The 27,907-nt window shown below is 41.4% G+C and overlaps 1 protein-coding gene and 1 non-coding gene across 2 annotated transcripts; both read right to left on the bottom strand.

Annotated features, from left to right (window-relative positions):
- Positions 1-22,930, bottom strand: CFAP418 (cilia and flagella associated protein 418). Its single transcript, XM_063450311.1, has 6 exons — positions 22,793-22,930; positions 22,286-22,382; positions 20,330-20,391; positions 15,674-15,739; positions 9,414-9,509; positions 1-746 (listed from the first exon to the last, which is right to left on the bottom strand). Exons 1-6 carry the CDS (start codon positions 22,903-22,905, stop codon positions 590-592), a joined length of 591 nt encoding a protein of 196 aa, XP_063306381.1. The 5' UTR covers positions 22,906-22,930; the 3' UTR covers positions 1-589.
- A 236-nt stretch (positions 22,931-23,166) lies between these two features.
- TRNAS-AGA (transfer RNA serine (anticodon AGA)) lies at positions 23,167-23,248 on the bottom strand. The gene has a single exon. It is a non-coding gene; the product is annotated as a tRNA-Ser (tRNA).
- Between the last annotated feature and the right edge of the window lie 4,659 nt (positions 23,249-27,907).

Below are 27,907 nucleotides of genomic sequence, written 5' to 3'. Positions count from 1 at the left end.
TGTATAATTCTGGGATTGCTGGTCCTGATCCGGAGCACCCTTGGCCGCTGGGATTGAGTGCGGTTCCCACCATCTACTTTGCGTAATACTGGGTCACATAGCAGACTCGGCAGACTTTAGCACCGGTCAATGGCTCCAGATATCCCATGGTTCAATGGACTACATTAATTCCATAAGCTAAACAAGAGAATTCATTGTGGATACAGAGGCTGATAATATAACATTTAGCGAATACATGGAATGATGAGAGAGCACTCTGCACATGCTGAGAGTGGGGCAGCAAAATGTGGTCTATATGGCATGTAGCTTTTCATGCCATGGTCCCTGATATGCTAGGTTGTTGTTTGCAAAACGAGTGCCACAGCATGGAATGATCCTAAATCAAGAGCTACTATTAGGGTGTTCTTTTAGATTTCCCTATACCATCAAAAAGAGAAACAGTTTATACAATAAAAGGGCACTTAACCATACAATGTGTTAATATAAGACCAGAGTATAGTCTTCTCAATGGAAACAAAGCTTCAAGAGACAGCATGCCGATGGTCCATACAGCGTGTCTCCCGTATTTGAATAATTCCACGGCATTCAGTTAGGAATGTCTTCCACACACCCAGCGGAGCTGTTGATCTTGTCTGATGTCCATCAGTTCTTTAACTGACCTCCAGGTGCACTGACAGGCATATGCTCTTGCTACCTTCTTTTTTATCATCTTAGTCTGTAATTTGTCGAGCTCAGGCATACTGTTCCTGTAACAAATTATAAAGCAACAGTACACATTCCTTTTAAAACAAATACACCTGAAGAAAGGTACAAGAAAACTGAAAAAAACTTTATTTCTAAATTTCATGGTATTTTAGGTATAAACTGTTGGCATGTGCATGTATTATCCTAGCACCATGCACCTTATTATACAACAGTAAACAGTGATGTTAAAATAGAACTTTAATTTAAAGCGGCACTGTCACAGTTGGGGGACTTTGCTGAATTTGCAAAGTCCACCGACAGTCACATCGGTGCTGGTGGTCCAGTGGCTGAAAGGGGAAGGAAAAGGTGAGTTTACTTCCCTGACCCTGTACCTCGCTGGCACCACCATCCTGGGCCAGTGGTGGTTCTCCTCAGCGCTGATGTCACTCGTATACTCTCACACATGCATTGAGGATCCCGTGAGATCCGCTATGGACACAGTCAAATTCCTGCAGCCTTCACTGATGACGGCTGCAGGGATTGCCACTTGTGATTACCTTGTGTCAAGAAAAGTCAAGTGGAGCAGAAATACAGAGACAAAGTAGTCCCTACTTTGTCTCTCTATCTTTTGACTTGAATTTCACTGAAATTCCAACACAGTCAATATGAGTATTTCATAAAGATTCTACATTTATGAAATATAAATTTTTTAAGGGGCGAGGGGGGTGACGGTGCCGCTTTAAGCACACATACATATCTAATGTGTTTTGTGCACAAGCACTGAATTGCAATCACCTAAGATTGTGTGTTTGAGCACAATACTTTGTCTACGTATAGCAGTGATGGCGAACCTGTGGCACGCCGGGCCCTCTCTGTGGGCATGCGGCCATAGGTCGCCGGGAGAGGGGGCCGCTGGCTGTCTGCAGAGTAGGCGCCTACTCTGTTTCCGTGTCGGGAGGCAGGGGGAGGGCTCTAGGAAGCAGCTCTCCTGTCCTCCCGCGCGATGCTGTGTGAAGCGTTGCTGCGCGTTACCATGGCAACGCTCCACACAGCCTTGCACGGGATGACAGCTGCTTCACAGAAACATACTTACCACCACTGGACCACCAGGGATAGCTGTGTCTCCCCCCCCCCCCTCCTTCACCAAAGGTAAGAGGAAGGGGGGGGGGAATACAGAATTATATATATATATTTTTTTATGTATCTTTACCTCTACCCCAACACACCGCAGCACCCCTACCCCCACACACCACAGCACCCCTACCCTCCACACACCACAGCACCCCTACCCTCCACACACCACAGCACCCCTACCCCCCACACACCACAGCACCCCTACCCCCACACACCACCCCTACCTCTCACACACCACAGCACCCCTACCCCCCACACACCACCCCTACCTCCCACACACCGCAGCACCCCTACCTCCCACACACCGCAGCACCCCTACCTCCCACGCACCACAGCACCCCTTCCCCCCACACACCACAGCACCCCTACCCCCCCCTCCCCACACACACAGCACAGCACTCTACCCCCACACACACCGCACAGCACCCCTACCACCCACACACAGCACCCCTACCACCCACACACAGCACCCCTACCATCCACACACACAGCACCCCTACCACCCACACACACAGCACCCCTACCACCCACACACACAGCACCCCTTCTCCCCACAGCACCCCCGCACACAGCACCCCCGCACACAGCACCCCCGCACACAGCACCCCTCAGACACACACACACAGCACCCCTCAGACATACAGCACCCCTCAGACACACACATAGCACCCCTCAGACACACACACACACACACAGCACCCCTCAGACACACACACACACACACACACACAGCACCCCTCAGAGACACACACACACACACACAGCACCCCTCCGACACACAGCACCCCTCAGGCACACACAGCACCCCTCAGGCACACACACACACACACACACAGCACCCCTCAGACACACAGCACCCCTCAGACACACAGCACCCCTCAGACACACAGCACCCCTCAGACACACAGCACCCCTCAGACACACAGCACCCCTCAGACACACAGCACCCCTCAGACACAGGCACACACACTCACAGCACCCCTCAGACACACACACACACACAGCACCCCTCAGACACACACACATTCACTGCACCCCTCTATGCAGTATGTGTGTGTATTCAGCAGTATGTGTGTGTGTGTATTTAGCAGTCTGTGTGTGTGTGTGTGTGTGTATTCAGCAGTCTGTGTGTGTGTGTGTATTCAGCAGTCTGTGTGTGTGTGTACTCAGCAGTCTGTGTGTGTGTGTGTACTCAGCAGTCTGTGTGTGTGTGTACTCAGCAGTCTGTGTGTGTACTCTGCAGTCTGTGTGTGTACTCAGCAGACTGTGTGTGTGTGTGTGTACTCAGCAGACTGTGTGTGTGTGTACTCAGCAGTCTGTGTGTGTGTGTGTACTCAGCAGTCTGTGTGTGTGTGTGTACTCAGCAGTCTGTGTGTGTGTTCAGCAGTCTGTGTGTGTGTGTACTCAGCAGTCTGTGTGTGTGTGTACTCAGCAGTCTGTGTGTGTGTGTGTGTACTCAGCAGTCTGTGTGTGTGTGTACTCAGCAGTCTGTGTGTGTGTACTCAGCAGTCTGTGTGTGTGTGTGTACTCAGCAGTCGGTGTGTGAATGTGTACTCAGCAGTCGGTGTGTGAATGTGTACTCAGCAGTCTGTGTGTGTGTACTCAGCAGTCTGTGTGTGTGTACTCAGCAGTCTGTGTGTGTGTACTCAGCAGTCTGTGTGTGTGTACTCAGCAGTCTGTGTGTGTGTACTCAGCAGTCTGTGTGTGTGTACTCAGCAGTCTGTGTGTGTGTACTCAGCAGTCTGTGTGTGTGTACTCAGCAGTCTGTGTGTGTGTACTCAGCAGTCTGTGTGTGTGTACTCAGCAGACTGTGTGTGTACTCAGCAGACTGTGTGTGTGTGTACTCAGCAGTCTGTGTGTGTGTACTCAGCAGTCTGTGTGTGTGTACTCAGCAGTCTGTGTGTGTACTCAGCAGACTGTGTGTGTGTGTACTCAGCAGACTGTGTGTGTGTGTACTCAGCAGACTGTGTGTGTGTGTACTCAGCAGTCTGTGTGTGTGTGTGTGTGTGTGTACTCAGCAGTCTGTGTGTGTGTACTCAGCAGTCTGTGTGTGTGTGTACTCAGCAGTCTGTGTGTGTGTGTACTCAGCAGTCTGTGTGTGTGTGTACTCAGCAGTCTGTGTGTGTGTGTACTCAGCAGTCTGTGTGTGAATGTGTTCAGCAGTCTGTGTGTGAATGTGTTCAGCAGTCTGTGTGTGTGTGTACTCAGCAGTCTGTGTGTGTGTACTCAGCAGTCTGTGTGTGTGTGTGTACTCAGCAGTCGGTGTGTGAATGTGTTCAGCAGTCTGTGTGTGTGTACTCAGCAGTCTGTGTGTGTGTACTCAGCAGTCTGTGTGTGTGTACTCAGCAGTCTGTGTGTGTGTACTCAGCAGTCTGTGTGTGTGTACTCAGCAGTCTGTGTGTGTGTACTCAGCAGTCTGTGTGTGTACTCAGCAGACTGTGTGTGTGTGTACTCAGCAGTCTGTGTGTGTGTACTCAGCAGTCTGTGTGTGTGTACTCAGCAGTCTGTGTGTGTACTCAGCAGACTGTGTGTGTGTGTACTCAGCAGACTGTGTGTGTGTGTACTCAGCAGACTGTGTGTGTGTGTACTCAGCAGTCTGTGTGTGTGTGTGTGTGTGTGTACTCAGCAGTCTGTGTGTGTGTGTGTACTCAGCAGTCTGTGTGTGTGTGTGTACTCAGCAGTCTGTGTGTGTGTGTACTCAGCAGTCTGTGTGTGTGTACTCAGCAGTCTGTGTGTGTGTACTCAGCAGTCTGTGTGTGTGTACTCAGCAGTCTGTGTGTGTGTACTCAGCAGTCTGTGTGTGTGTACTCAGCAGTCTGTGTGTGTGTACTCAGCAGACTGTGTGTGTACTCAGCAGACTGTGTGTGTGTGTACTCAGCAGTCTGTGTGTGTGTACTCAGCAGTCTGTGTGTGTGTACTCAGCAGTCTGTGTGTGTACTCAGCAGACTGTGTGTGTGTGTACTCAGCAGACTGTGTGTGTGTGTACTCAGCAGACTGTGTGTGTGTGTACTCAGCAGTCTGTGTGTGTGTGTACTCAGCAGTCTGTGTGTGTGTGTGTGTGTGTACTCAGCAGTCTGTGTGTGTGTACTCAGCAGTCTGTGTGTGTGTGTACTCAGCAGTCTGTGTGTGTGTGTACTCAGCAGTCTGTGTGTGTGTGTACTCAGCAGTCTGTGTGTGAATGTGTTCAGCAGTCTGTGTGTGAATGTGTTCAGCAGTCTGTGTGTGTGTGTACTCAGCAGTCTGTGTGTGTGTACTCAGCAGTCTGTGTGTGTGTGTGTACTCAGCAGTCGGTGTGTGAATGTGTTCAGCAGTCTGTGTGTGTGTACTCAGCAGTCTGTGTGTGTGTACTCAGCAGTCTGTGTGTGTGTACTCAGCAGTCTGTGTGTGTGTACTCAGCAGTCTGTGTGTGTGTACTCAGCAGTCTGTGTGTGTGTACTCAGCAGTCTGTGTGTGTGTACTCAGCAGTCTGTGTGTGTACTCAGCAGACTGTGTGTGTGTGTACTCAGCAGTCTGTGTGTGTACTCAGCAGACTGTGTGTGTGTGTACTCAGCAGTCTGTGTGTGTGTACTCAGCAGTCTGTGTGTGTGTACTCAGCAGTCTGTGTGTGTACTCAGCAGACTGTGTGTGTGTGTACTCAGCAGACTGTGTGTGTGTGTACTCAGCAGACTGTGTGTGTGTGTACTCAGCAGTCTGTGTGTGTGTGTGTGTGTGTGTACTCAGCAGTCTGTGTGTGTGTGTGTACTCAGCAGTCTGTGTGTGTGTGTGTACTCAGCAGTCTGTGTGTGTGTGTACTCAGCAGTCTCTGTGTGTGTGTACTCAGCAGTCTGTGTGTGAATGTGTTCAGCAGTCTGTGTGTGTGTACTCAGCAGTCTGTGTGTGTGTACTCAGCAGTCTGTGTGTGTGTACTCAGCAGTCTGTGTGTGTGTGTGTGTACTCAGCAGTCTGTGTGTGTGTACTCAGCAGTCTGTGTGTGTGTGTACTCAGCAGTCTGTGTGTGTGTACTCAGCAGTATGTGTGTGTGTGTACTCAGCAGTCTGTGTGTGTGTGTACTCAGCAGTCTGTGTGTGTGTGTACTCAGCAGTCTGTGTGTGTGTACTCAGCAGTCTGTGTGTGTGTACTCAACAGTCTGTGTGTGTGTACTCAGCAGTATGTGTGTGTGTGTACTCAGCAGTATGTGTGTATGTGTTCAGCAGTCTGTGTGTATGTATTGCATTTGTTGGAGATACTAATACATATAAGCTTAATTTTATCTATTTACCGTATATACTCGAGTATAAGCCGACCCGAATATAAGCCGAGGCCCCTCATTTTATCCCAAAAAACTGGGAAAACTTATTGACTCGAGTATAAGACTAGGGTGGGAAATGCAGCAGCTACTGGTAAATTTCTAAATAAAATTAGATCCTAAAAAAAATATATTAATTGAATATTTATTTACAGTGTGTGTATAATGAATGCAGTGTGTGTGTATGTGTGTGTGTATGAGTGCAGCGTGTGTGTATGAGTGCAGTGTGTGTGTGCATGAATGCAGTGTGTGAATGCAGTGTGTGCAGGGCCGGTGCAAGGATATTTGCCGCCGTAGGCAAAAAAAAATTTGCCGCCCCCTCCCCCCCCCATATGTCCTGACTTCCCCTCCTCCTCCCTCAGTGGTCCTTACCTCCCCACCCCCGTGTTCCTTCACCCCCCCCCAGTGGTCCTGACTCACCCCTCCCCTAGTGGTCCTTACCCTCCCCTCCCCTAGTGGTCCTTACTTCCCCCTCCCCTCCCATAGTGGTCCTTATCCCACCCCCTCCCTCTCATAGTGGTCCTTATCCCCCTTCTCCCTCCCATAGTGTTCCTTACCCCCCATCCCTCCCATAGTGGTCCATATACTCCCCCTCCCTCCCATAGTGGTCCTTATAAACCCCCTCCCTCCCATAGTGGTCCTTATCCCACCCCCTCCCTCCCATAGTGGTCCTTATACCCCCCCTCCCTCCCATAGTGGTCCTTATACCCCCCTCCCTCCAATAGTGGTCCTTATCCCCCCCCCCCTCCCTCCCATAGTGGTCCTTATCCCCACCCTCCCTCCCATAGTGGTCCTTATACCCCCTCCCTCCCATAGTGGTCCTTATCCCCCCCTCCCTCCCATAGTGGTCCTTATCCCCCCCCCTCCCTCCCATAGTGGTCCTTATACCCCCCTCCCTCCCATAGTGGTCCTTAACCCACCCCCTCCCTCCCATAGTGGTCCTTATACCCCCCCCCCTCCCATAGTGGTCCTTATACCCCCCCCCCCTCCCATAGTGGTCCTTATACCCCTTTTTTGTTATTATTAATTTTTTTTTATTATTATTATTTTGTTATCATTATTTCTTATTTTATTTATATATTTTTTTTTCGTCCCCCCTCCCTGCTTGATATATGGCAGGGAGGGGGGCTCTCCTTCCCTGGTGGTCCAGTGGCAGTTCAGTGGGGGGAGAGGGGGGCTGGCAGAGCTGTAACTTACCTGTTCTGCAGCTCCTGTCAGCTCTCTCCTCCTCTGCACCGTCCGTGCAGCTCCTTCTGTCAGCTTACACTGTAAGTCTTGCGAGAGCCGCTGGGAGCCACTGGGAGCTGACCGAGGTGCTGACCGGACGGCGCAGAGGAGGAGAGAGCTGACAGGAGCTGCAGAACAGGTAAGTTACAGCTCTGCCAGCCCCCCTCTCCCCCAGTCTGTATTATGGCAATGCAAATTGCCATAATACAGACTATTGACTCGAGTATAAGCCGAGTTGGGGTTTTTCAGCCCAAAAAATGGGCTGAAAAACTCGGCTTATACTTGAGTATATACGGTATATAATTATTTAAACTTTCTGTTGTGTTCTTCTTTTAAAACAAAGTTGTTAATTAGTTTGGACAACTGTACTAGTTGTTTTTTCTAAACTTAAACCTCAGTATTCAGGTTTAATTGTCGTGTTAGCACTTTGAGAAAAAAAAAAAGTTACACGTATTGCGGTTTCAGCACTCGGGCTCAAAAAGGTTTGTTTTGAACCTTAGAGCTTGTTAGAGTGCGTTTGTCATTTCTTGTCTTATTCATATCCAGGGGTATTTCTTTGGACAATGAAGGTAAACATTTAACATCACAATTATCTTGTGAAAGCATTTTGTTGTATATCCATTTACAGACAAATGACCAAATGTTTTTTTTTACGCTCTTCTGTCGCTCGCATTGCGTGTGCAGTCATCCTGCTCTCCTTATGTTATAAGTGTATTTATACACAAATGGTCCATGATCCCATAGGACATGTAGCAGACTAAAGCTTGCAGAGCATTGTAGACATCATATTTGTACTATTTTCTAGGCAGTTTGAATTATACGTGGATAGAGGTATGTGTAGGAAACTAGTTACTTACTCTGCATGTTATTCTCATGATTTACTACATGCCAGCAATATATGTCCATTTGTATTTATTTCTATAGGTCTATGCAGTTTTTGTGTGGTAGTGGCAATGTTGAATTAGCTCTCTTCTGAAAATGTAATGTTACAACAGTTTCCTTTATTTTATTTACATTATACCAACTAAACAACAGATTAAAAGCAACAGCACTACGTTAAACACACTGGGGGCCAGTAAGATAACTGTAACATTGTAAGAGTGGAGCAATCACCAAGGACACAGCATGACCATTTCATTAATGTCCAGGATGAGTGTTCCACTCAGGGGCAGACTGACAATTAACAAGGAACCTGGGCAATAAGACATAAAAAGAGCTCTGCCCATGTACAAACACTGCCATAATCAAGCACCACCCATGAGTAGGGGATCGAGGCATCATTGGTAGTCTATTGCCAGCATGCTATGCAGACATCAAATATGCACAGATTCAACATTAGCCAGTCTGTAACAGGCTAGTGAGGCTGCCAGACTTACACCTCTGACATCAAAGTGCTTTATCTCTGTATGAGCAGCATTTATTACTGAAATAATGTAAATTACAAACTCCGAGCACCATGACTGAAGTGGTCCTGATCCTTAGAGTAACCCTATAATGTGCCTGAAATCTGAAAGTGTCCCCTACTCACTCTAAAACAAATAAATGAAAATATAAAAAAATAAAAATAAATAATAATTAACACACAGTCTCATACACACAATTTTCTTTTCTCAAATAGTCCACTCCGTTCTCTACCTGAGAGTGGATCCTCTCTCTGGGATCATTGTGCTCTTCCTGTACAGCTTCCATTGCTCCTTGTAATGATGCCGAGGTCATGATGTCATTATCCAGCTCCCGGCACTACTACAGACCGGGCGAGGGAGCTGTGCAGGAACAGCAAAGTGTGATAACAGCTCCCTTGTCACCGTGTCCTCCCCGACTGGCAGAGTATGCACCTGCAATGCACTAAACAGGTGCTTACGATGCCTTAGTTAAATTTTGAGGCAGACTGCTTGGTAGGCCCCTGCAACCGGTGGCACGCTGGTTCAAGCACCCTGCACCACCACTATTTTTTCCATTCCAAGTTATCTTATGACATTAATTTTTTCCCTGTTAATGAGTACAGGTGAGCATACTGTATTAATAACCAATATCCGAATGAGCCTAAAATGAGCCACTATATCAAAATACACTTCAAATATACCTGAAGAAGAGGTAGTCACACGACTGATCCCATGCGTAGTCATCAAATATCACCACATTAAAATCACAGGCGGTGCAGCGTAGATGATTACAAGCTCTAGAAAGTTACACAAATATTAGATTAGTAGCTCAAGTAAACCTATTTAGGTAATTGGTAATATATTCAATACTGACAGAGGCATTATAATGACTGGAAGAAAATTTGCATTTTTGTTTATTTCCAATTTAAAAAGATAAGTACACAAGATAGATTAACCTCTTATATATATGCCTAAAATTAGATTTAAAAAAAATAGGCACAGCAGCCATCGTGTTCAACTTTTACCAATACCAAATATTTGCGCATTTAAATGAGAACAAACCCCAACATTTCTAATTTGATCTTTTGTAATAATCAGACATTTTTTTATGTCCTACTTGTGGTAGTTTCTAGGGTCCCAAATCCAAACTGATATACCAGTAAAGTGCAGGGAAAAGATATTAGATACAACATTATTTAGAACACTCTGCAATGAATGTCTTCGCAAACATTGTTCTTATAAAATAGCTTTGTTTTAAAGTCATGAAAATTAAAGAATACGATAAAGAACCAACACAAGTGCTGCTTTTTTCCCCTAACATATAAAAGTAGAATTTTAAAGTATCTTTGTTGGAAACAAAATATTGAATATAATTAGTATACTTTAATATTATCTTTGGAAGAGAGCGGTGTGTGATGATGTGTGAAAGTACATTATCAGTATTACTTAATTGGAGACATCCAATCAAACTGTAGCAGCAAGGTCCTGCTCACAGTATTGTTCATTATCACTTTTTCCACTTCAACAGGCAGTTATGCATGGAGATTACAAACCATGTTATCTCAAGTGTCTTCAGAGATAAATTTCTTCCAGAGTCTGTGTTACGTGATATTTCCAAACGAATGGAAAACAAAACATGGGTGATGCATATAATATTTCTTACTTCTTGAATATCTCAGGGGCATCGAGTGTAAGCAAGTCCCTGCCTGGGAAATCTGGGAGCTGTATTCAAAGCGCAGCTGGTGAGCTGGTACACCAGGTTACAAAACTCATATGAAGAATTGATCTGCGATGTTCAATCAGGACTGGTTTTATATATTGTGATCAAAATTCAATTTAAAACTGACGCTGCGTCTCTAGCTGAGGAAATATTACAATTAAAATAAAGTATTTAAGTTAAAAAAAAAAAAAAAGTACATTCATTAACGCTTTTTTCCCAACCCGAATCCTGTCCTGAAGGTGTCTATGTATAAAACGGACATACAGTGGAATCGTGTGTGTGTGGGGAAAGCTGTGTGCTGGTTTTTACTGGTTGATCTTACTGTAAACACAGTGGAGCAGCTTCTTTTACTTTCTTACTCCCCATAAAAAAAAAAAATAAAAAAAAATCTAAGAGAGATAATTTAACCAGTAAGATTGTAGACATTAAACTCATCTACACCTGGGTAATGAATCCCATTACATCAATAAGGAAGATTTGAACATAATGTTTAGTTTTGAAAGAGCCCTTTTGATTTTTAATAGCAAGCCGATATCTTCCCAGTTGGCAAACAGAACTATTAACAAACAGTATCATGGTATGAACACCACCTCAAACGAACAAACGAAGGGGTAAGGAACAGTACTTAGCAAGGACTCTGCAAGCACCATAAGCTTATAGTGAAATGGGTTTCCCATCATTGTATTTATTATAGCTGCAGCTACATACCTACCTCCTAATCTGTAATGTCACAAGAGAATAGCTTCCACTAGGCAAACTGGATTGTATAAGGAGTTTGGACATATGTACACCTACCAAGTCCGGTACACACACAAGCTGAACAAACATACAGCAGAGAGTACTTTCATTCATTAAATAACACTTTTATTCAATTTGTTTTTTATAAATAAAAAAACTTGTTGTAGTTTAACAAACTATCCTAAACACTTGCTACATAGGAATATATGGGACTGGTACCAGAATCCCATTGAAAACAATGGAATAGCCAGGACTGGTCTTTGCAGACCCATTGCATTTGTACACTATACATAATACGTATTCCAAAATTATTTTGCTATCTTAGGCAAAGTAACAAAAATTATTATATTTTGCATTGGCCTTCCTCAGCACCAAGGTACCACATATTTGGTAGGTTCTAATCTATCCTAATCCAACAACTGTTGGTTCAATCGTTTAGATGTGTGTTGTCTACGTGCATAGCTTTTTCCTTCCCAACACATTGTCATCATTTGATATAATAAAACAGGAACCAGCTCTAGGCTAGAGAGGTACTTTAATAATTTGCTAAATAAATAAATACACAACATGCATGAAAATAAGGTGTCAATTGTTACTAGGTGTTCTGGAGACTCCCATATTTATTCAGTTTTTTTTCTTCTATCTCTACCATGGGTACATATTAAGTGGTAGGTAGTGCTGCTGCTGCTATACAATTCTGCTGTTGTCAGACCCTGCACGTTTTTTATTTTGCATTATCTAATCTCTAGCAGGAAATGGGATTGTATGAGGGAAATAGGGCCTGGATCCTTATTAATAATTTAGGGGTCGGTCTCTGTGGAATATGAATAGCACTAGGTTTGTGAAAAATATGCAAGACATAAAAAGTTTATACTAAATTTTTACTTTGACTTATTTAGCACGCTCTAAGAATCTAAGGAATGAAGTGAATATATGCGCCTGTGCTAGACATTTACTATAAGCATGCAGGAATCTTTGGACACGTGGTATTCCTTCCGGAGAAATGCCATGTGTGCGGAATGATATACTGAAGGAAATGGCAAAAGCAAAAAAAAAACCGCACATAATCCGGTCAATTACAGGCATCCTCAATCTAAATATTTTCTCTTGAATATGTGGTTTGAAATCAAACGGCTAAAGCACTCAAGTTAGACAGGCAAAGCAAACATTTCAAAGGTGCCATCTGCTGGCTAGTGTGGAAGTTGCACTGAGAGAACATGATAAAACACATTTATTATTAAATTGTAAAAAACAACATAAAAAAAATGCTAGTGAAGAAAAGTGTAGATGTTGTATTAAGATAAAGACGAGAAATTAGACTTCGAACTGATCATAACATAAAAGGCCTTGCGATTCCAATGACTAAAGAAAATGTTAAAGGTGATATTTCAGCATTTATTAAACGTGTTAGTGTAATAGTCCCACTTTACAAACTACATTTGAGTGATTACACATTGCCATCATTATTGATATTAAAAAAAATGTTAAGCATTAAACACATTGAAGAAAAATGAAAATGTTATTCATCTATGTTCAGAATGGAGAGCAACATCTAGGTTATCAAATAGAAACAGCAAGTAATGGTGGTCAGGATAAATAGTATCTGTGTATATAATGATACACAGTATTTATAAATATGCACAGTGCTTCTAAAGCAATACATGCAAAAGCAGAACGCAGTGCTTTAAAACAACACACATGCAAGATGAACCTGCATACTATTTTATTATATGTCACTGATGTAGGAAAAGGCAAACAGCATAGTATAACACTGTTTATTACAAGCAATCCATATGCACATGATTACAAATGCTTACACAGAAGCAGGTGGGACCGTTAAAGGATCACTATAGTGTCAGGAAAACAAAGCGGTTTTCCTGACACTATAGTGCCCTGAGGGTGCCCCCACCCTCAGGGTCCCCCTCCCGCGGCGCTGAAGGGATTAAAACCCCTTCAACAGCTTACCTTAATGCAGCGCCGGGCTCCCTTGGCGCTGGTAACCTCTCTTCCCCCGCCAAGGTCAGTTTCCCTGTCTGACGGCAGCGGAGCCAAATGCGTATGCTCGGCAGCGCCACGAGCGCATTCAAACTGTCCATAGGATAGCATTTCTCAATGCTTTCCTATGGACGCTCTGCGTGATGGAGGCATAATATGCCTCCAGCGTCGCAGATGCGCCTTTTAGTGGCTGTCCGGAAGAAAAGAAAAAAAAATGTATACATGAGACTTATTGCTTCATTTACATTCTTAGCTTGATGTATTTTGTTGGAAGTACATTTTAGATGCTGGAAAAACAAAAACAAAGTATTTAAAAAAAAAAAATCTATATATTTAAAAAAATCTTTTTTAGGTACCTTGAAAGATAATGTGTTAGTTATGTATATATATTTATATTACACAAGATCCAGCGCACTCACCTATCCACTAAACTGCAACTTCAATGTTGACAGATTGTATTAGTTTTTTTTAATAACACCTAATCTAGACAAAGATAATGGGGGTTTAGTTACATTATATGATCATACATTGCAATGTATGATCATATAGTGTAACTAAACCCCCATTATTTTTGCTTAGATTAGGTGTTTTTTAAAAAAAAACTAATAAAATCTGTGAACAACTGAAGTTGCTGTTTAGTGGATAGGTGAGTGCGCTGGATCTTGTGTATTGTATAAATTGTCCCCCAGCAGCACCCCATTTATGCATGTTCAGGTGAGTGCAGCCCCCTGGTTCACACATATATATACTATTTCCGAAAATAGTAAATGTGTAGTTACAGAAGGTGTATGTGTGTGTGTGTGTATATATATATATATATATATATATATATATATATATATATATATATACATATATATACACATATACACACACACATACACCTTCTGTAACTACACATTTACTATTTTCGTGATTTTATATTCACTTTGTGTGTTTTAATACATGTTTAATAAAGTCAGTTTTAATAACTTTTAGGAATGCTCGCTTCGATAACGTTTCATCGTGCTTAAAAGAACACTGTAGGCACTGTAACTGATCTTAATGAAGTGGTTATAATGTCTTGAGTCCCATGATTCTATCCTTCCATTCAGAGTTAATCAATTTTTAGTGTTTTAATCTTAAAAGAAAGTCTCCAGCAACACATCCCCTCTGTACTGCTTGGGCTAATGAGGAAGCATTAATCTGAGCAGTAATGGATGGCTGTGACTGTCTAGTGTCAGCCGACAGCTTTCAGTCTATCACAGTGCCCCTTGCTGGTATAAACTGGTATGGCTAGAAAGAAGTGTATAATCTCTGCCTTAGCCACACCACCAGCAAAGGCCAGGCTGTGGGTGTCCAAAGACTTCTATTTAGTGAAGATACCGGCGAACAATATTTATGTTGATTAAAATGTTAATTGTTAATTTTTATGCGCATTTTAATATTGTGTCCTTCCCCCATATGATGGCCAGTCTGGGAAAGGAGTACAATGGTTAGTCACTGTATTATATATCCAGAAGACATAACCTAATGGCTATCATGTTGGTCTCCATATATGATCTTGACGACCATGTTTTTGGTGGGAATTTGTTTACACACACACCCGATCTGGTACAACCCATTTGGGGAAACCAGGTGCACAAAAATTGGTGGGGTTTATAAGTCTGAATGGTGTGGACTACATCTAAGCTCTTCCTTGAAAAAGTCCTGAGGACAAAACTGTTCGGACACATACGGAGCCTCTATAACTCTCTCTTCTCTCTATTTAGGACATCCTTATCCAGAACGCACTCCTTTATTACCCCTTGGGATCCAGAACCTTAGTGCATTCAGGAGCTGACTCAGAACATTTTGGAGTCCCTTTGTGGCAGGTCTTTTTACCTATTGATGTGCCTTTCTGGCCACTGTTAGTGGCAGACCTTATATTTTATCATTGTATCCAACAGTTTTACACTGTTTTGTTTTATGTTTTTAAGTGATTAAAAGCTAGAATATCATTTCATAACTGGAGTACTACCAGTATATTTTGGGAGCCCGAAGACCAGTGTTTGTATATTATCTCATTGGTGATCCTCACACATGTAATTGTAGTACATCATTTCTTTTGCCTTTTGCAAAAATAGTTTATCACTGAAAGGAGAAACAGTGCCAGGGAATTGCAGGCTTTATAATCAATTCAATGAGATGAAATGGCTAAAGTCCCTACAGTGTCCCTTCAATCAAACGTTTAATACTGAAATATACAGACTGTAATTGAGAGGAAAAAAAGGACACAAATCCAATATTGAATGCATCCCTACACATGGCCATCCCTATTACTATGCCTGCACTACTGCACTTACTACTCCTCCCTTGACTTAAACATAGCAAGCAATACAAAGTGCAACGTAGGCCTGTTCGTGCTATATAAACACATAATTCCCATATATAGAAAACAATGTCACAGACCAGTAGTAAATCATATAAGTAACAAGTACAAGTAGCAGTGGACATACTCATGAAATAGAGTGAAGGGTATATGCTTACCTTTCTGATATATTTGTACCAATGCCAAAGGTAATGTTGCTTCCACCAATGTACACCGGACAACATCTAAAAATTATAATGACATTAACATATGAATAGCCCACCATCTGTACATACCCAGTGTGCCTTTTCAAATTGTAATTCCCTGTTATTTTATGATATGCATCTATCCAAGAGTCTATCCATGAGTTTTATGGTGGGCATGTCAAGCGTACACAATATCATTAATCTAAAGCATAAAACATTGTCTTCTTTGCTTCAATATTTCACTCACATTTAAAGGAACACTGTAGGCACCCAGACCACTTCAGCTAATTGAAGTAGTCTTGGTGCTGTGACCCTTTTGTTTACATTGCAGTGCGAAGTCTGCCCCTTGTGGCTGTCTGCATTGAATAATGCTTTCCTATGGGGAGATCTAATGTGCGCGCGGCCATTGCGGTGCAAGCGCATTAGGTCTCCCCCACTGGCTGACATTGGCGGGGAAGGATCGTGGGCGGAGGATTTAGGAAAGTAGCTGAAAGGGTTTTAACAACTTCAACCCCAGAAGAGGGGGGGGCCTATTAACCCTATAGTGCCAGGAAAACGGCATTGTTTTGAGGGAATAGAGGGTGAGAGCCAAGGCCACCCCAGCAAACTCCTAAACAGAGAAAAGATAAAACCAGAAAATAACTTCCAACACACAAAAGACATAAATACAACAAGTAATTATTAGTAATGACTGTCCAGGAGCAGGGTAGTGAAATGTACACCTGATAATAATCTTGAAAAATAAAAATAGAAAAATTCCTGTCATTAGAAGCTTTAAAAAATTGAAATTGTACAAAGTATGTCATGGAGCACCTGGGAGAAGCCAGTAAAACAACTACATTGGCGTGAAACGCAAACGTCAAAATGGCCACCGTGATAACCAATGGGAAACGGAAGATCACTCCCCATTACACCAGAAAGAGACTTGGTTGCTGGACGTTCGTGACGAGGTACACACCCTGATTGCAAACAAATTAGACTTTTGCTAATAGACAATCAATAGGGTATTTAAACCCAAGGACAGAAGGGGTTAAGATACTGACTGAAGAAGCCGCCCATATCTTTTCTATTATTATACTTTACTATTGTTTATAAATATTTAATATATGGCATTTGGTTATAATAAATTATAACTGGACAAATCCAAGCGTTCCAGTGCATCTTTAGAAGGGAAACAGCGCCATGGTAATTTGGTGTATGTCAAATAAATAGAGCCTATACAATAAGGCTCTACAACAAGTGAGTGTATCACCTCCTTTACAATATTGTCATTGTTAAAGGCATATTACACTATTTTCATTTTTTTCCCCTTCTTTCTATTGTTCCCTTTACCAAAATCTATGTGAAGCACTAAGAAGGTCTCTGAAAGGAAGGGAGTCTTTAATACTATTGAGCCAATGTAAGGGCTCTTTATTTGTGAGTTGGTAATTCTACTAATTTCAATTTGATATACTAAATTTCCCATCTCCTATTACAGATTGTCTGCACTATTAATTTTTTATATTTTTATTTTTTGAGGTTTTCCTGCATTCTTCAAAGACACACATCTGAAAATATTGAACGTCTGGTATACCTTTTTTTTTTTTTGGTGATTTGGGTACACATATCACTTATTGAGCACTTAGCACTTTATCAATTTATTTTCTGTAATGTATACATGTACTGTGCCATTGAAGAGCTTCATTTTTTATATATCACATAAAATTAGCCTAAATGTAGAAAAGTTTCAAAACCACCATCTAGCTGGCCAATAGTAGTATCAAGGCTAGCACTAATGAGTTGTCAGTTTCTCTCTGATGCTAGTCTGTATTCACATCACTAAAAAAAATCAGATTTCCCACAATCCAGTCTGAGGCTGGACTAGCTGTACTGTATTAGCTGATTAATGCCTGCTATCTGGTGCTAAATTTTTCTGTCTCTTCTATAGTGTTCCTTTAACTATGCCAAAGGGGTTGTGTATGGCATATGTAGCAACCAAGTAAACAGTAATATTAATATAAAAAGGGAGGATTCTCTTACTTAGCATTTAACCAACCGATTAACCCTGCATGCAGAGAGACAGCAATTTAATTTACTTTAATATTAAATAAAAGGTAATCACTCCTATTGATTATTAATAATACTCCCGGCAGCCTAAGGCACCTTACATGCCTCTCCAAGAAGCGCTTGGAAATACGTTCTAGGGAGTTAACAAGTTCTTTAAAAGCTTCTCCGATCAGGGATGTATTTATTTTTTCAGGCTTCCTGGTTAACTGATTTTTTTGGTAAATGTTGTCGTTTTTAAAGTTATTTGTTTTTTAACTTTTCTAATTTTTATGTTTCTGTCAACAGATGCATTCTCGACTGGAATTGCTACAGCATGCCAGTGGCAACATAATAAATAATAATAATTATAATGAGCACAGATACAAAGTGTCAACTGGGAATGGGAATCTACAATCGCATGAGGCGCCCATGCCCTCTAGTGACCAAAGTAAAAATGACATCTGTGTATATTAGAATCAAACAGCAGTTTTCATAAAATATTTGCAATGTAAACATATAGTAAAATACAAAATGCAGGTGTTTAACTATTTTAGCTATTTTAGTTGATTCCAATCAAAATTAAATTACAATTATTCCTGGTCCTCCTTATTCTTGCAGTTTTTGACATAATTAAAGGGACACTATAGTCACCTGAACAACTTTAGCTTAATGAAGCAGTTTTGGTGTATAGAACATGCCCCTGCAGCCTCACTGCTCAATCCTCTGCCATTTAGGAGTTAAATCCCTTTGTTTATGAACCCTAGTCACACCTCCCTGCATGTGACTTGCACAGCCTTCCATAAACACTTCCTGTAAAGAGAGCCCTATTTAGGCTTTCTTTATTGCAAGTTCTGTTAAATTAAGATTTTCTTATCCCCTGCTATGTTAATAGCTTTCCAGACCCTGCAAGAGCCTCCTGTATGCGATTAAAGTTCAATTTAGAGATTGAGATACAATTATTTAAGGTAAATTACATCTGTTTGAAAGTGAAACCATTTTTTTTTCATGCAGGCTCTGTCAATCATAGCCAGGGGAGGTGTGGCAAGGGCTGCATAAACAGAAACAAAGCGATTTAATGACAGTGAATTGAGCAGTGAAATTGCAGGGGAATGATCTATACACTAAACTGCTTTATTTAGCTAAAGTGATTTAGGTGACTATAGTGTTCCTTTAAAGTAGAACTGTTAATCTATATAATGTGAGAATTACAAGAACTGCTTAAAGGAACACCATGGGCACAATAACCATTTGAACTGATTGAAGTGGTTATGGTGCCTGGAGTCTGTGGGCGCTGTGTCAGTGCTTAAATGCTTTACTCTTTACTAAGAGTAACCTCTACCTCACATACCTGTCTCTTGCTCTCTCCTAAAGGGCAGCACTCTACACTCTCCTCCAGCTCTGCTTCACTCCACCTTGTTTGATTGCCATTTCCTGTCCTATTGTGTTTTACACCCCACCTGCTTTAGACTGTAAGCTTGTTTGAGCAGGGTCCTCTTCAACCTATCGTTCCTGTAAGTTTTTTTGTAATTGGTCCTATTTATAGTTAAAGGGAAACTCCAGTGCCAGGAAAACGATCCGTTTTCCTGGCACTGGAGGGTCCCTCTCCCTCCCACCCCCCAATCCCCAGTTGCTGAAGGGGTGAAAACCCCTTCAGTGACTTACCAGAGGCAGCGACAGGTCCCACGTCGCTGCTTCCTCCTCCCCCGCCGCTCCTACTTCTGCTTACGTCGGCCGGTGGGCGAGACTGATCTCGCCCGCCGGCGAGACCTAATGCGCATGCGCGGCAATGCCGCGCATGCGCATTAGCGCACCCCATAGGAAAGCATTGAAAATGAATTTCAATGCTTCCCTATGGGGAATAGAGCGACGCTGGAGGTCCTCACACAGCGTGAGGACGTCCAGCGACGCTCTAGCACAGAAAACCTGTGCTAGGGACCAGGAAGTTCCCTCTAGTGGCTGTCTAATAGACAGCCACTAGGGGAGGAGTTAACCCTGCAATGTAATTATTGCAGTTTAAAAAAAACTGCAATAATTACACTTGCAGGGTTAAGGGTAGTGGGAGTTGGCACCCAGACCACTCCAATGAGCAGAAGTGGTCTGGGTGCATGGAGTGTCCCTTTAAATCCCCCCTCCTATAATATTGTGAGCGCTATGGAATCTGTTGGCGCTATATAAATGGCAATAATAGTAAGTGTGAATTTGTATTGTGAACACTGCCCGATAGGAATGAGAAGAGTTGAACGGTGAGGAGATTAATCAGGAGATCAAAATATATGAGGAGATCCCACGTTATTCTTTTTAGGACTTGATCCCTACCCCAGATACTAACTGCAGTGTCCCATAACTACCCTGCGGCCACATTGTAAGCATTTTAAGCCTGGCAAACAAGAGTGCCCATATTTGCTTTATTTCTTCCTTTACGCAACTGCTGTAGTTGGAAAGGCAACAACAAATAAATAAGTAAATGCAACATATTATATTCAGCTACAGCCACACATACACTTTTTTGCATCACAGGTACATTTTAAGATCATTCTTACATGCGTATATTTAAATTATGGACAGCATTACCATTGAGAAAAGTGAATTAACAGAATAACTTACTTTTTACTGCCAATCTGATATGAAATGTTGCAGGACTGCTGGCTTGCAGGTTTCGTCTTTTGCTTTAAAAAAAAAAAAAATTAGAATTTATTTTTATGGGGTCTGTTATTCATTGTTTGTTTGTTTATTATTACATTATTCGAATATTTGACCTCTTCTCCCCTTCTAACACTCATACATTCTAAGGGGGTTGTATTTAGCATTGGAAAGGAGGGAAGTTATAAATTATGCACTGACAGTGTTAATAGGCAAAGTCACATTAGAAGGCATGAGTGCAGGGAGGGTTAGCTAAGCAATTCTCAAAGACACTGAGGTTAGAACAGTTTAAGATACCTATTACATTTGAATTAGTTACTAGAGGCTTTCCATGGCAGTATCACTAATGGGTAGCACCTTCTTTCTTGGCTTATGGGACAGGAAAAAACAGCAGATTGTAAGAATAACTAAAGAGCTACTCTAAGCACTATAACCACTTATATGGATAGAGTACATGGAATCCGTCCTTAAATTGTTTCATATTGATGCCAGATGGGAGATATTTAGGTTTTTAGCTGAGGTGTAACTCCAGCTGTGGAACCTGTCAATCAGCTAGCCCAGAATGAGAGTTCTGAGCTGGCCATATCAATTTTCATTTGCAACAATTAAACAGACACTATAGTCACCAGAACAACTACAGCTTAATGTAGTTGTTCTGGTGAGTATAGTCAGTCCCTGTAGGCTTTTAAACACTGTGTTTTCATAAAAGATGGCCACTGGAAGTGCTTCCTAGGGCAGAGCTGCACAGACGCTGAACTTTCTTTCTAGAGTTGTACTGATTCAATGCCTCTATATGAGGAGATGCTGATTGGCCGAGGCGGCGTATGGCCCCACTCTGCCTCCTTGACGATTTCAGCCAATCCAATGCTTTCCCTGTGGGATAGCATTGGATTGGTTTATATCATCAATTCTAATAATGTCAGACAAAGAGGCGGATCGGGGGCGAGACCTGCGTCTGCAGACACATGGAGAGCTGGAAATTTGGTAAGTTTTAACCCTTTCTAAGGGGGCAATGGAGAGGGAAACCAACTAAATGGTGGTTTTAACACTATGAGGTCAGGAATACAAGTTTGTGTTCCTGACCCTATAGTGTTCCTTTAAAGCAGTGGTACTGCTTCTGCAGGTTCAGCAACATAAACATTGCTTTTTCAGAGAAAAGTGGGGCGAGTCATGTCAAGACCAGCACTTGACTAGAGAAAGGGTAAATAAAATACCTTTTTACTCCATTATGGTGGAGAACGGACATTTAAATCCGCAGTCCAGCATTATAGCATTAGGAATGCACTAATACTAACACTATAGTGTTCCTTTAACTTGGTCTAAACACTTTCTACTCCCAGAAGAGAGTGCCACAGATCACAGCTAGCTATAGTTTGATTCATTAAACATTTGTAAACATTTGTAAACTAATAACAGTAGTAGTGTGGCTACCATCAATTTACGGAGCTGTACTCCTCATCCAATGTGATGAATAACTATTCCAGAGGAAAAGCTATATATATCTTGTAGATGTCTGCTGTACAGGCAGAACTCTTTAGCAGGGCACTGAAATATACTTTCAATGCATGTAACTTTTTTTCAAGTATTATCTTTACAAGCCGAGAGGGTACTATTGGTAGAAGTATTGATTTCAACTGGAATGATTGCTGCGCATGTACTGTACATCCCAAGGAGTGCATCTAATTAAGAAAAAAACGAAAAAAAAAAACAGCATTGTGTGATGTTGAAGCTTATCAAATATGAATACTGCAGAGGAAATAATGTTTCATGCTGATTTCATTTTTTCCATACTACAGTTGATCATCTCATTATTAATAGATCTTATTGGATGGAGATATTATTGGAAATCCCACTTAACATGAAGTGGGGTTATAGTTATGATGCAAACTGAATTATTAATCCATTTAATATTAAAATTACCTTCTTGTCTTCGTTGCAGTGTACATTGAGTATATCTTCAATCAAATCGTCAATATTCTCATCTTCAGCACATGCCTTTTTAACAGGTTTTTTACACCTGCAAATAAATGAATAAATAAATAAATAAAAATCTGAAACTTTTAAATAGGGAGGGATCTTTATTAAAATGAGAACAGTTGGAGAATAAATATTTGCTTAGCATGCCCATTATAAATGAGTAAACCTGAAATAGTAAAAAATAAATAAATAAAAACTGTCCAAAATGTATTAGAGCTGATACCTGTAGTATAACCTGAACTGCTTCTGATTTGTTTGGCTGAGCATCATGGGAAATCGAGTCCAGAGATACCCAGCGCACAGGGACCCCATATTACAGGGTCTGAGAGGGCACGCAGGGCTGATCACCCCTTAATGAACAGTCACACATTGTAGTAAATACACAATAACCCCCTCGAGACGTGTTTACTAGCAGGAAGCAGCCATATTATCCCAATAACACTGTCAGACCTGCTGGGCTCCCTCTGATTCCTTCCTTCTGTGCTGGCCCCGGACCCGCAGTATTTGGTCTCCACTTCATCCAATAGCTGGTCCAGGTCATCCTCCATCATAGGGGCCCTCATAAATCGCCTGGCTCTCACAGTTCAGGCGGTTGCTAAGCGACAAAAGTACTGTATGGAAGCCGCACGGGACCACAATGCCTTAGGACAAACTGAGCATGCGTAGTATGATTGTAATGATTGCCTTCCTTCTGGGGGAAAACAGGGAGCGTATTACAGAGGCAGTTCTGATAGAGAATAAACACAATAGGTTTAGCGAAATATGTTCAAATATGGAATTCAATTATGGTAATTTGGAAATAAATTAAATCCAAAAATTCGATCCGTAGTCGGCAGGATTCGAACCTGCGCGGGGAGACCCCAATGGATTTCTAGTCCATCGCCTTAACCACTCGGCCACGACTACCACATGATATGCTCAATCAAATACAAATATATTGAACTATGTATTTTATTTCGAATAAACTGATTTCTAAACACATTTCTTGTAGTTTACAGATATATAACTTGGAGTATTATTGTTGTGGTGCTTTGTTATATGACTTGGAGTATTATTGTTGTGGTGCTTTGTTATACACTCCGACACACTAACAAGATAGAGTTCCCAGAAAAGAAGACTACCACATGATATGCCCATTCGAATACAAATATATTGAACTATGTATTTTATTTCGAATAAACTGATTTCTAAACACATTTCTTGTAGTTTACAGACATATAACTTGGAGTATTATTGTTGTGGTGCTTTGTTATACACTCCGACACACTAACAAGATAGAGTTCCCAGAAAACAAGACAATTAGGATAGAAAATATAGCCAGAGGGATTTGGGCCAAAAATAGCGACTATCCCTCCTAAATAGGAACAGTTGGGATTCGGGAAGTATGGTAAATGTGCCTCAGTGCTCCGCCCCAAATTGTGCTCCTTGGCTGACATAATCAGAATTGATAACCTCAGCCTATCACAACGCTTTGCCATAGGAATCAATGCATCTCTATGCTGAACATCAGTGCTGCACACTGTGCACTGACCCAGGAGGCACCTCCAGGCCAACTGAGGAATGGCCACTAGAGGTGTTCCTATGCTGTAATGTAAACACTGCCTTTTCTCTGAAAAGGCAGTGCTCACAGCAAAAAGCCTGCAGGGGCATGCTATACCATTTAAATTCCATCTATAAATGATTAAATGGGCATACAAGAAAAATCCCATATGTATAAGCATGGCAGATAGTGAAATTTTTAGATGGTGGGGTGCTAGGCTCCAGCTCTGTAATTTAAACCTGCCCCTCTCCATGAACTTTGCCCCTAATCTTTTGGACTTGGCGCACTAACAGGGATACCATAGTCAACAAAACAATCTTATATATAGATAAAGAGATATAGAGTACAGATCATTCCCCTGCTGTCTCACTGCTCTATTCTAACATTTAGGAATCACTTGTATTTCTGTTTATGCAGCCCTAGCTACACCGCCCCTGGCTGTGACTGACACAGCTTTCATGAATAAAATGGTTTCAGATCTTACTTTGGAAGTTTTTATCTCCTGCTCTGTTAACTGAACTCTAATCATACACAGGAGGATACGGCAATGTCTAGAAAGCCATTAACTGCGCAGGAGATAAGAAATTCTAAATTAAACACACTGTGCAATAAAGGAAGTTTAAACTTTCGATCTCTCTTCACAGGAAGTATTTAGGAAGGCTGTGCAAGTCACATGCAGGTTAGTGTGACTAGGGCTGTGTAAACAAAGTAATTTAACTCTTAACCCCTTAACACCGCAGCCAAATGTACAAGTTGTGAACGAAACAAAACGTAAACAAAACCTGGCATTTGCGCTATATGTCTGTCCAACCGTAATTCACCTCTTTCATATTAAATGCACCCCGCCTTATTATATATCATTTTATTCAGGGGAAACAGGGCTTTCATTTAATATCAAATATTTAGCTATGAAACATAATTTAATATGAAAAAAATGGGACAAAATAAGATTTTTTTTTATTTTTTTCGTTCTACATGACATTTTAACTGTCAATGTCATAATACTGTTTGCTTTTACTGCAATAAAATACACATATTTGTATTCAGCAAAGTCTCACGTGTAAAACAGTACCCCCTATGTACAGGTTTTATGGTGTTTTGGGAAGTTACAGGGTCAAATATAGCGTGTTACATTTGAAATTGAAATTCGCCAGATTGGTTACGTTGCCTTTGAGACTGTATAGTAACCCAGGAAATAAATTTACACCCATAATGGCATACCATTTGCAATAGTAGACGACCCAAGGTATTGCAAATAAGCGATGTCCAGTCTTTTTTAGTAGCCATTTGGTCACAAACACTGGCCAAAGTTAGCGTTCGTATTTGTTTGTGTGTGAAAAATGCAAAAAACGCCAATTTTGGCCAGTGTTTGTGACTAAGTGGCTACTAAAAAAGACTGGACATACCCCATTTGCAATACCTTTGGTTGTCTACTATTGCAAATGGTATGCCATCATAGGGGTAATTTTCATTCTTGGGCTACCATAGGGTCATAAAGGCAACGTAAGCAATCTGGCGAATTTTAATGTGAAAAAAATTAAACACAAGCCTTATATTTTACGCTGTAATTTTTGAAAACACCATAAAACCTGTACATGAGGGGTACTGTTGTACTCAGGAGACTTCGCTGAACACAAATATTTGTGTTTCAAACAGTAAAAAGTATTGCAGCAATAATATCGTCCCTGTAAGTGCTGTTTGTGCGTGAAAAATGCAAAAAACGTCACTTTTACTGGCGATATCATGGTTGTAATACATTTTACTGTTTTGAAACACTAATATTTGTGTTCAGCGAAGTCTCCCGAGTAAAACAGTACCCCCCATGTACAGGTTTTATGGTGTCTTGGAAAGTTATAGGGTTAAATATAGTGCTAGCAAATTAAATTCCCTATACTTTCGGCATGGGTGGTCAGGCAGGTCCCGCTAATTGTAATTAATTAGGATACCTAATTATGTAAAATTATTACATAAATATATGTGTAGAATTAATATATGTATATATATACCGTATATACTCGAGTATAAGCCGAGTTTTTCAGCACATTTTTTGTGCTGAAAAACCCCAACTTGGCTTATACTCGAGTCAATTGTCTGTATTATGGCAATTTGCATTGCCATAATACAGACTGGGGCTGTGGGGGCTGTAGAGAGCGTTACTTACCTCTCCTGCAGCTCCTGTCAGCTCTCTCCTCCTCTGCGCCGTCCGTTCAGCACCTCGGTCAGCTCCCAGTGTAAATCTCGCGAGAGCCGCGGCTCTCGCGAGACTTACACTGTGAGCTGGCAGAAGAGCTGAACGGACGGCGCAGAGGAGGAGAGAGCTGACAGGAGCTGCAGGAGAGGTAAGTAACGCTCTCTGCAGCCCCCACAGCCCCCCACTGAACTACCAATGCTGGACCACCAGGGAAGGAGAGCCCCCCTCCCTGCCATGTATCAAGCAGGGAGGGGGGGACGAAAAAATATAATAATAACATTTTAAAAATAATAAAATAATGAAATTAAATAAAAAAATAAGAAGAAGAAATAATAAAAAAACATTAACATAATTAAAAAAAATAATAATAAAATTGCCCACCCCCCACCAAGGCTCTGCATCACACACACACACACACACACACACACACACCACATTCATACACACACACTGCACTCATACACACACACTGCACTCATACACACACACTGCACTCATACACACACACACTGCATTCATACACACACACACTGCATTCATACACACACACACACACTGCACACATACACATACACATACACACACTGCACACATACACACACACTGCACTCATACACACACACACACACTGCACTCATACACACACACACACTGCATTCATACACACACACTGCATTCATACACACACACTGCATTCATACACACACACTGCACTCATACACACTGCATTCATACACACACTGCACTCATACACACTGCATTCATACACACACTGCATTCATACACACACTGCATTCATACACACACACACTGCACTCATACACGCTGCACTCATACACACACGCTGCACTCATACACGCTGCACTCATACACACACGCTGCACTCATACACACACGCTGCACTCATACACACACGCTGCACTCATACACACACGCTGCACTCATACACACGCTGCACTCATACGCACACGCTGCACTCATTATACACACACTGTAAATAAATATTCAATTAATATATTTTTTTTAGGATCTAATTTTATTTAGAAATTTACCAGTAGCTGCTGCATTTCCCACCCTAGTCTTATACTCGAGTCAATAAGTTTTCCCAGTTTTTTGGGGTAAAATTAGGGGCCTCGGCTTATATTCGGGTCGGCTTATACTCGAGTATATACGGTACATATGTGTATATATACGTATATATATATATATATTTTTTTTTATATTTTTATTTATATTTGGTATATATATAGTGATATATACGTATATATTTATGTATATAGATATATATATTATTTCGTTCTACGTGTATTTTGATATAAATATATATATATTAATATCACAATACAGTTAGAACGAAATAAAACACATCTATATATTTTTTAATATTTTATTTTTAATTATTTATTTTATTTTATTTTTTTACGTATTTACATATTTATTTTTTTTATATTATTTATAAATATATATATAACAATAATTATATATATATATATATTTTTTTATATTCTTTATTTTTGTCGTGCATGTTATAACAGAATGGCCCATGGTGCCACAACAGCATTCCAGGGTTAAACATTTATAAAAATTGACAACGTGGCATTTAATAATTCTGCACATTTTTATATTCATATGTGTGAACGTTTGGTGGCCTGTAGTCTTAGGAGGTATGTGTGTCACGTCGGAGCAAGTTTGTGTTCAGCTTAAACATGCATACCTATATAGTATGGTACGGTTATCTGATATATCCTCGCTGCTAACACCTTTCTGCAGATGCTTATAGTGTCAGAGTCGCAGTGTCCACCCGTCAGGTGTGCGGTATATATGTGTGTCCATA

The sequence above is a fragment of the Pelobates fuscus genome, chromosome 4 (assembly GCF_036172605.1).
Source record: "Pelobates fuscus isolate aPelFus1 chromosome 4, aPelFus1.pri, whole genome shotgun sequence".
In the NCBI taxonomy this organism is placed as follows: Eukaryota; Metazoa; Chordata; class Amphibia; order Anura; family Pelobatidae; genus Pelobates; species Pelobates fuscus.
The sequence above is the reverse complement of the archived record's forward strand: the minus strand, read 5'-3'. Positions and strand labels throughout refer to the sequence as shown.

Coding starts and splice junctions, on each gene's coding strand:
- CFAP418 (XM_063450311.1), bottom strand. CDS start 22,905: ATGAGGGCCCCTATGATGGAGGATGACCTGGACCAGCTATTGGATGAA. Junction 22,383..22,792: donor AATCAGAGGGAGCCCAGCAG/GTCTGACAGTGT, acceptor ATTTATTTGCAG/GTGTAAAAAACCTGTTAAAA. Junction 747..9,413: donor TGTGACTACCTCTTCTTCAG/GTATATTTGAAG, acceptor AATTTGTTACAG/GAACAGTATGCCTGAGCTCG.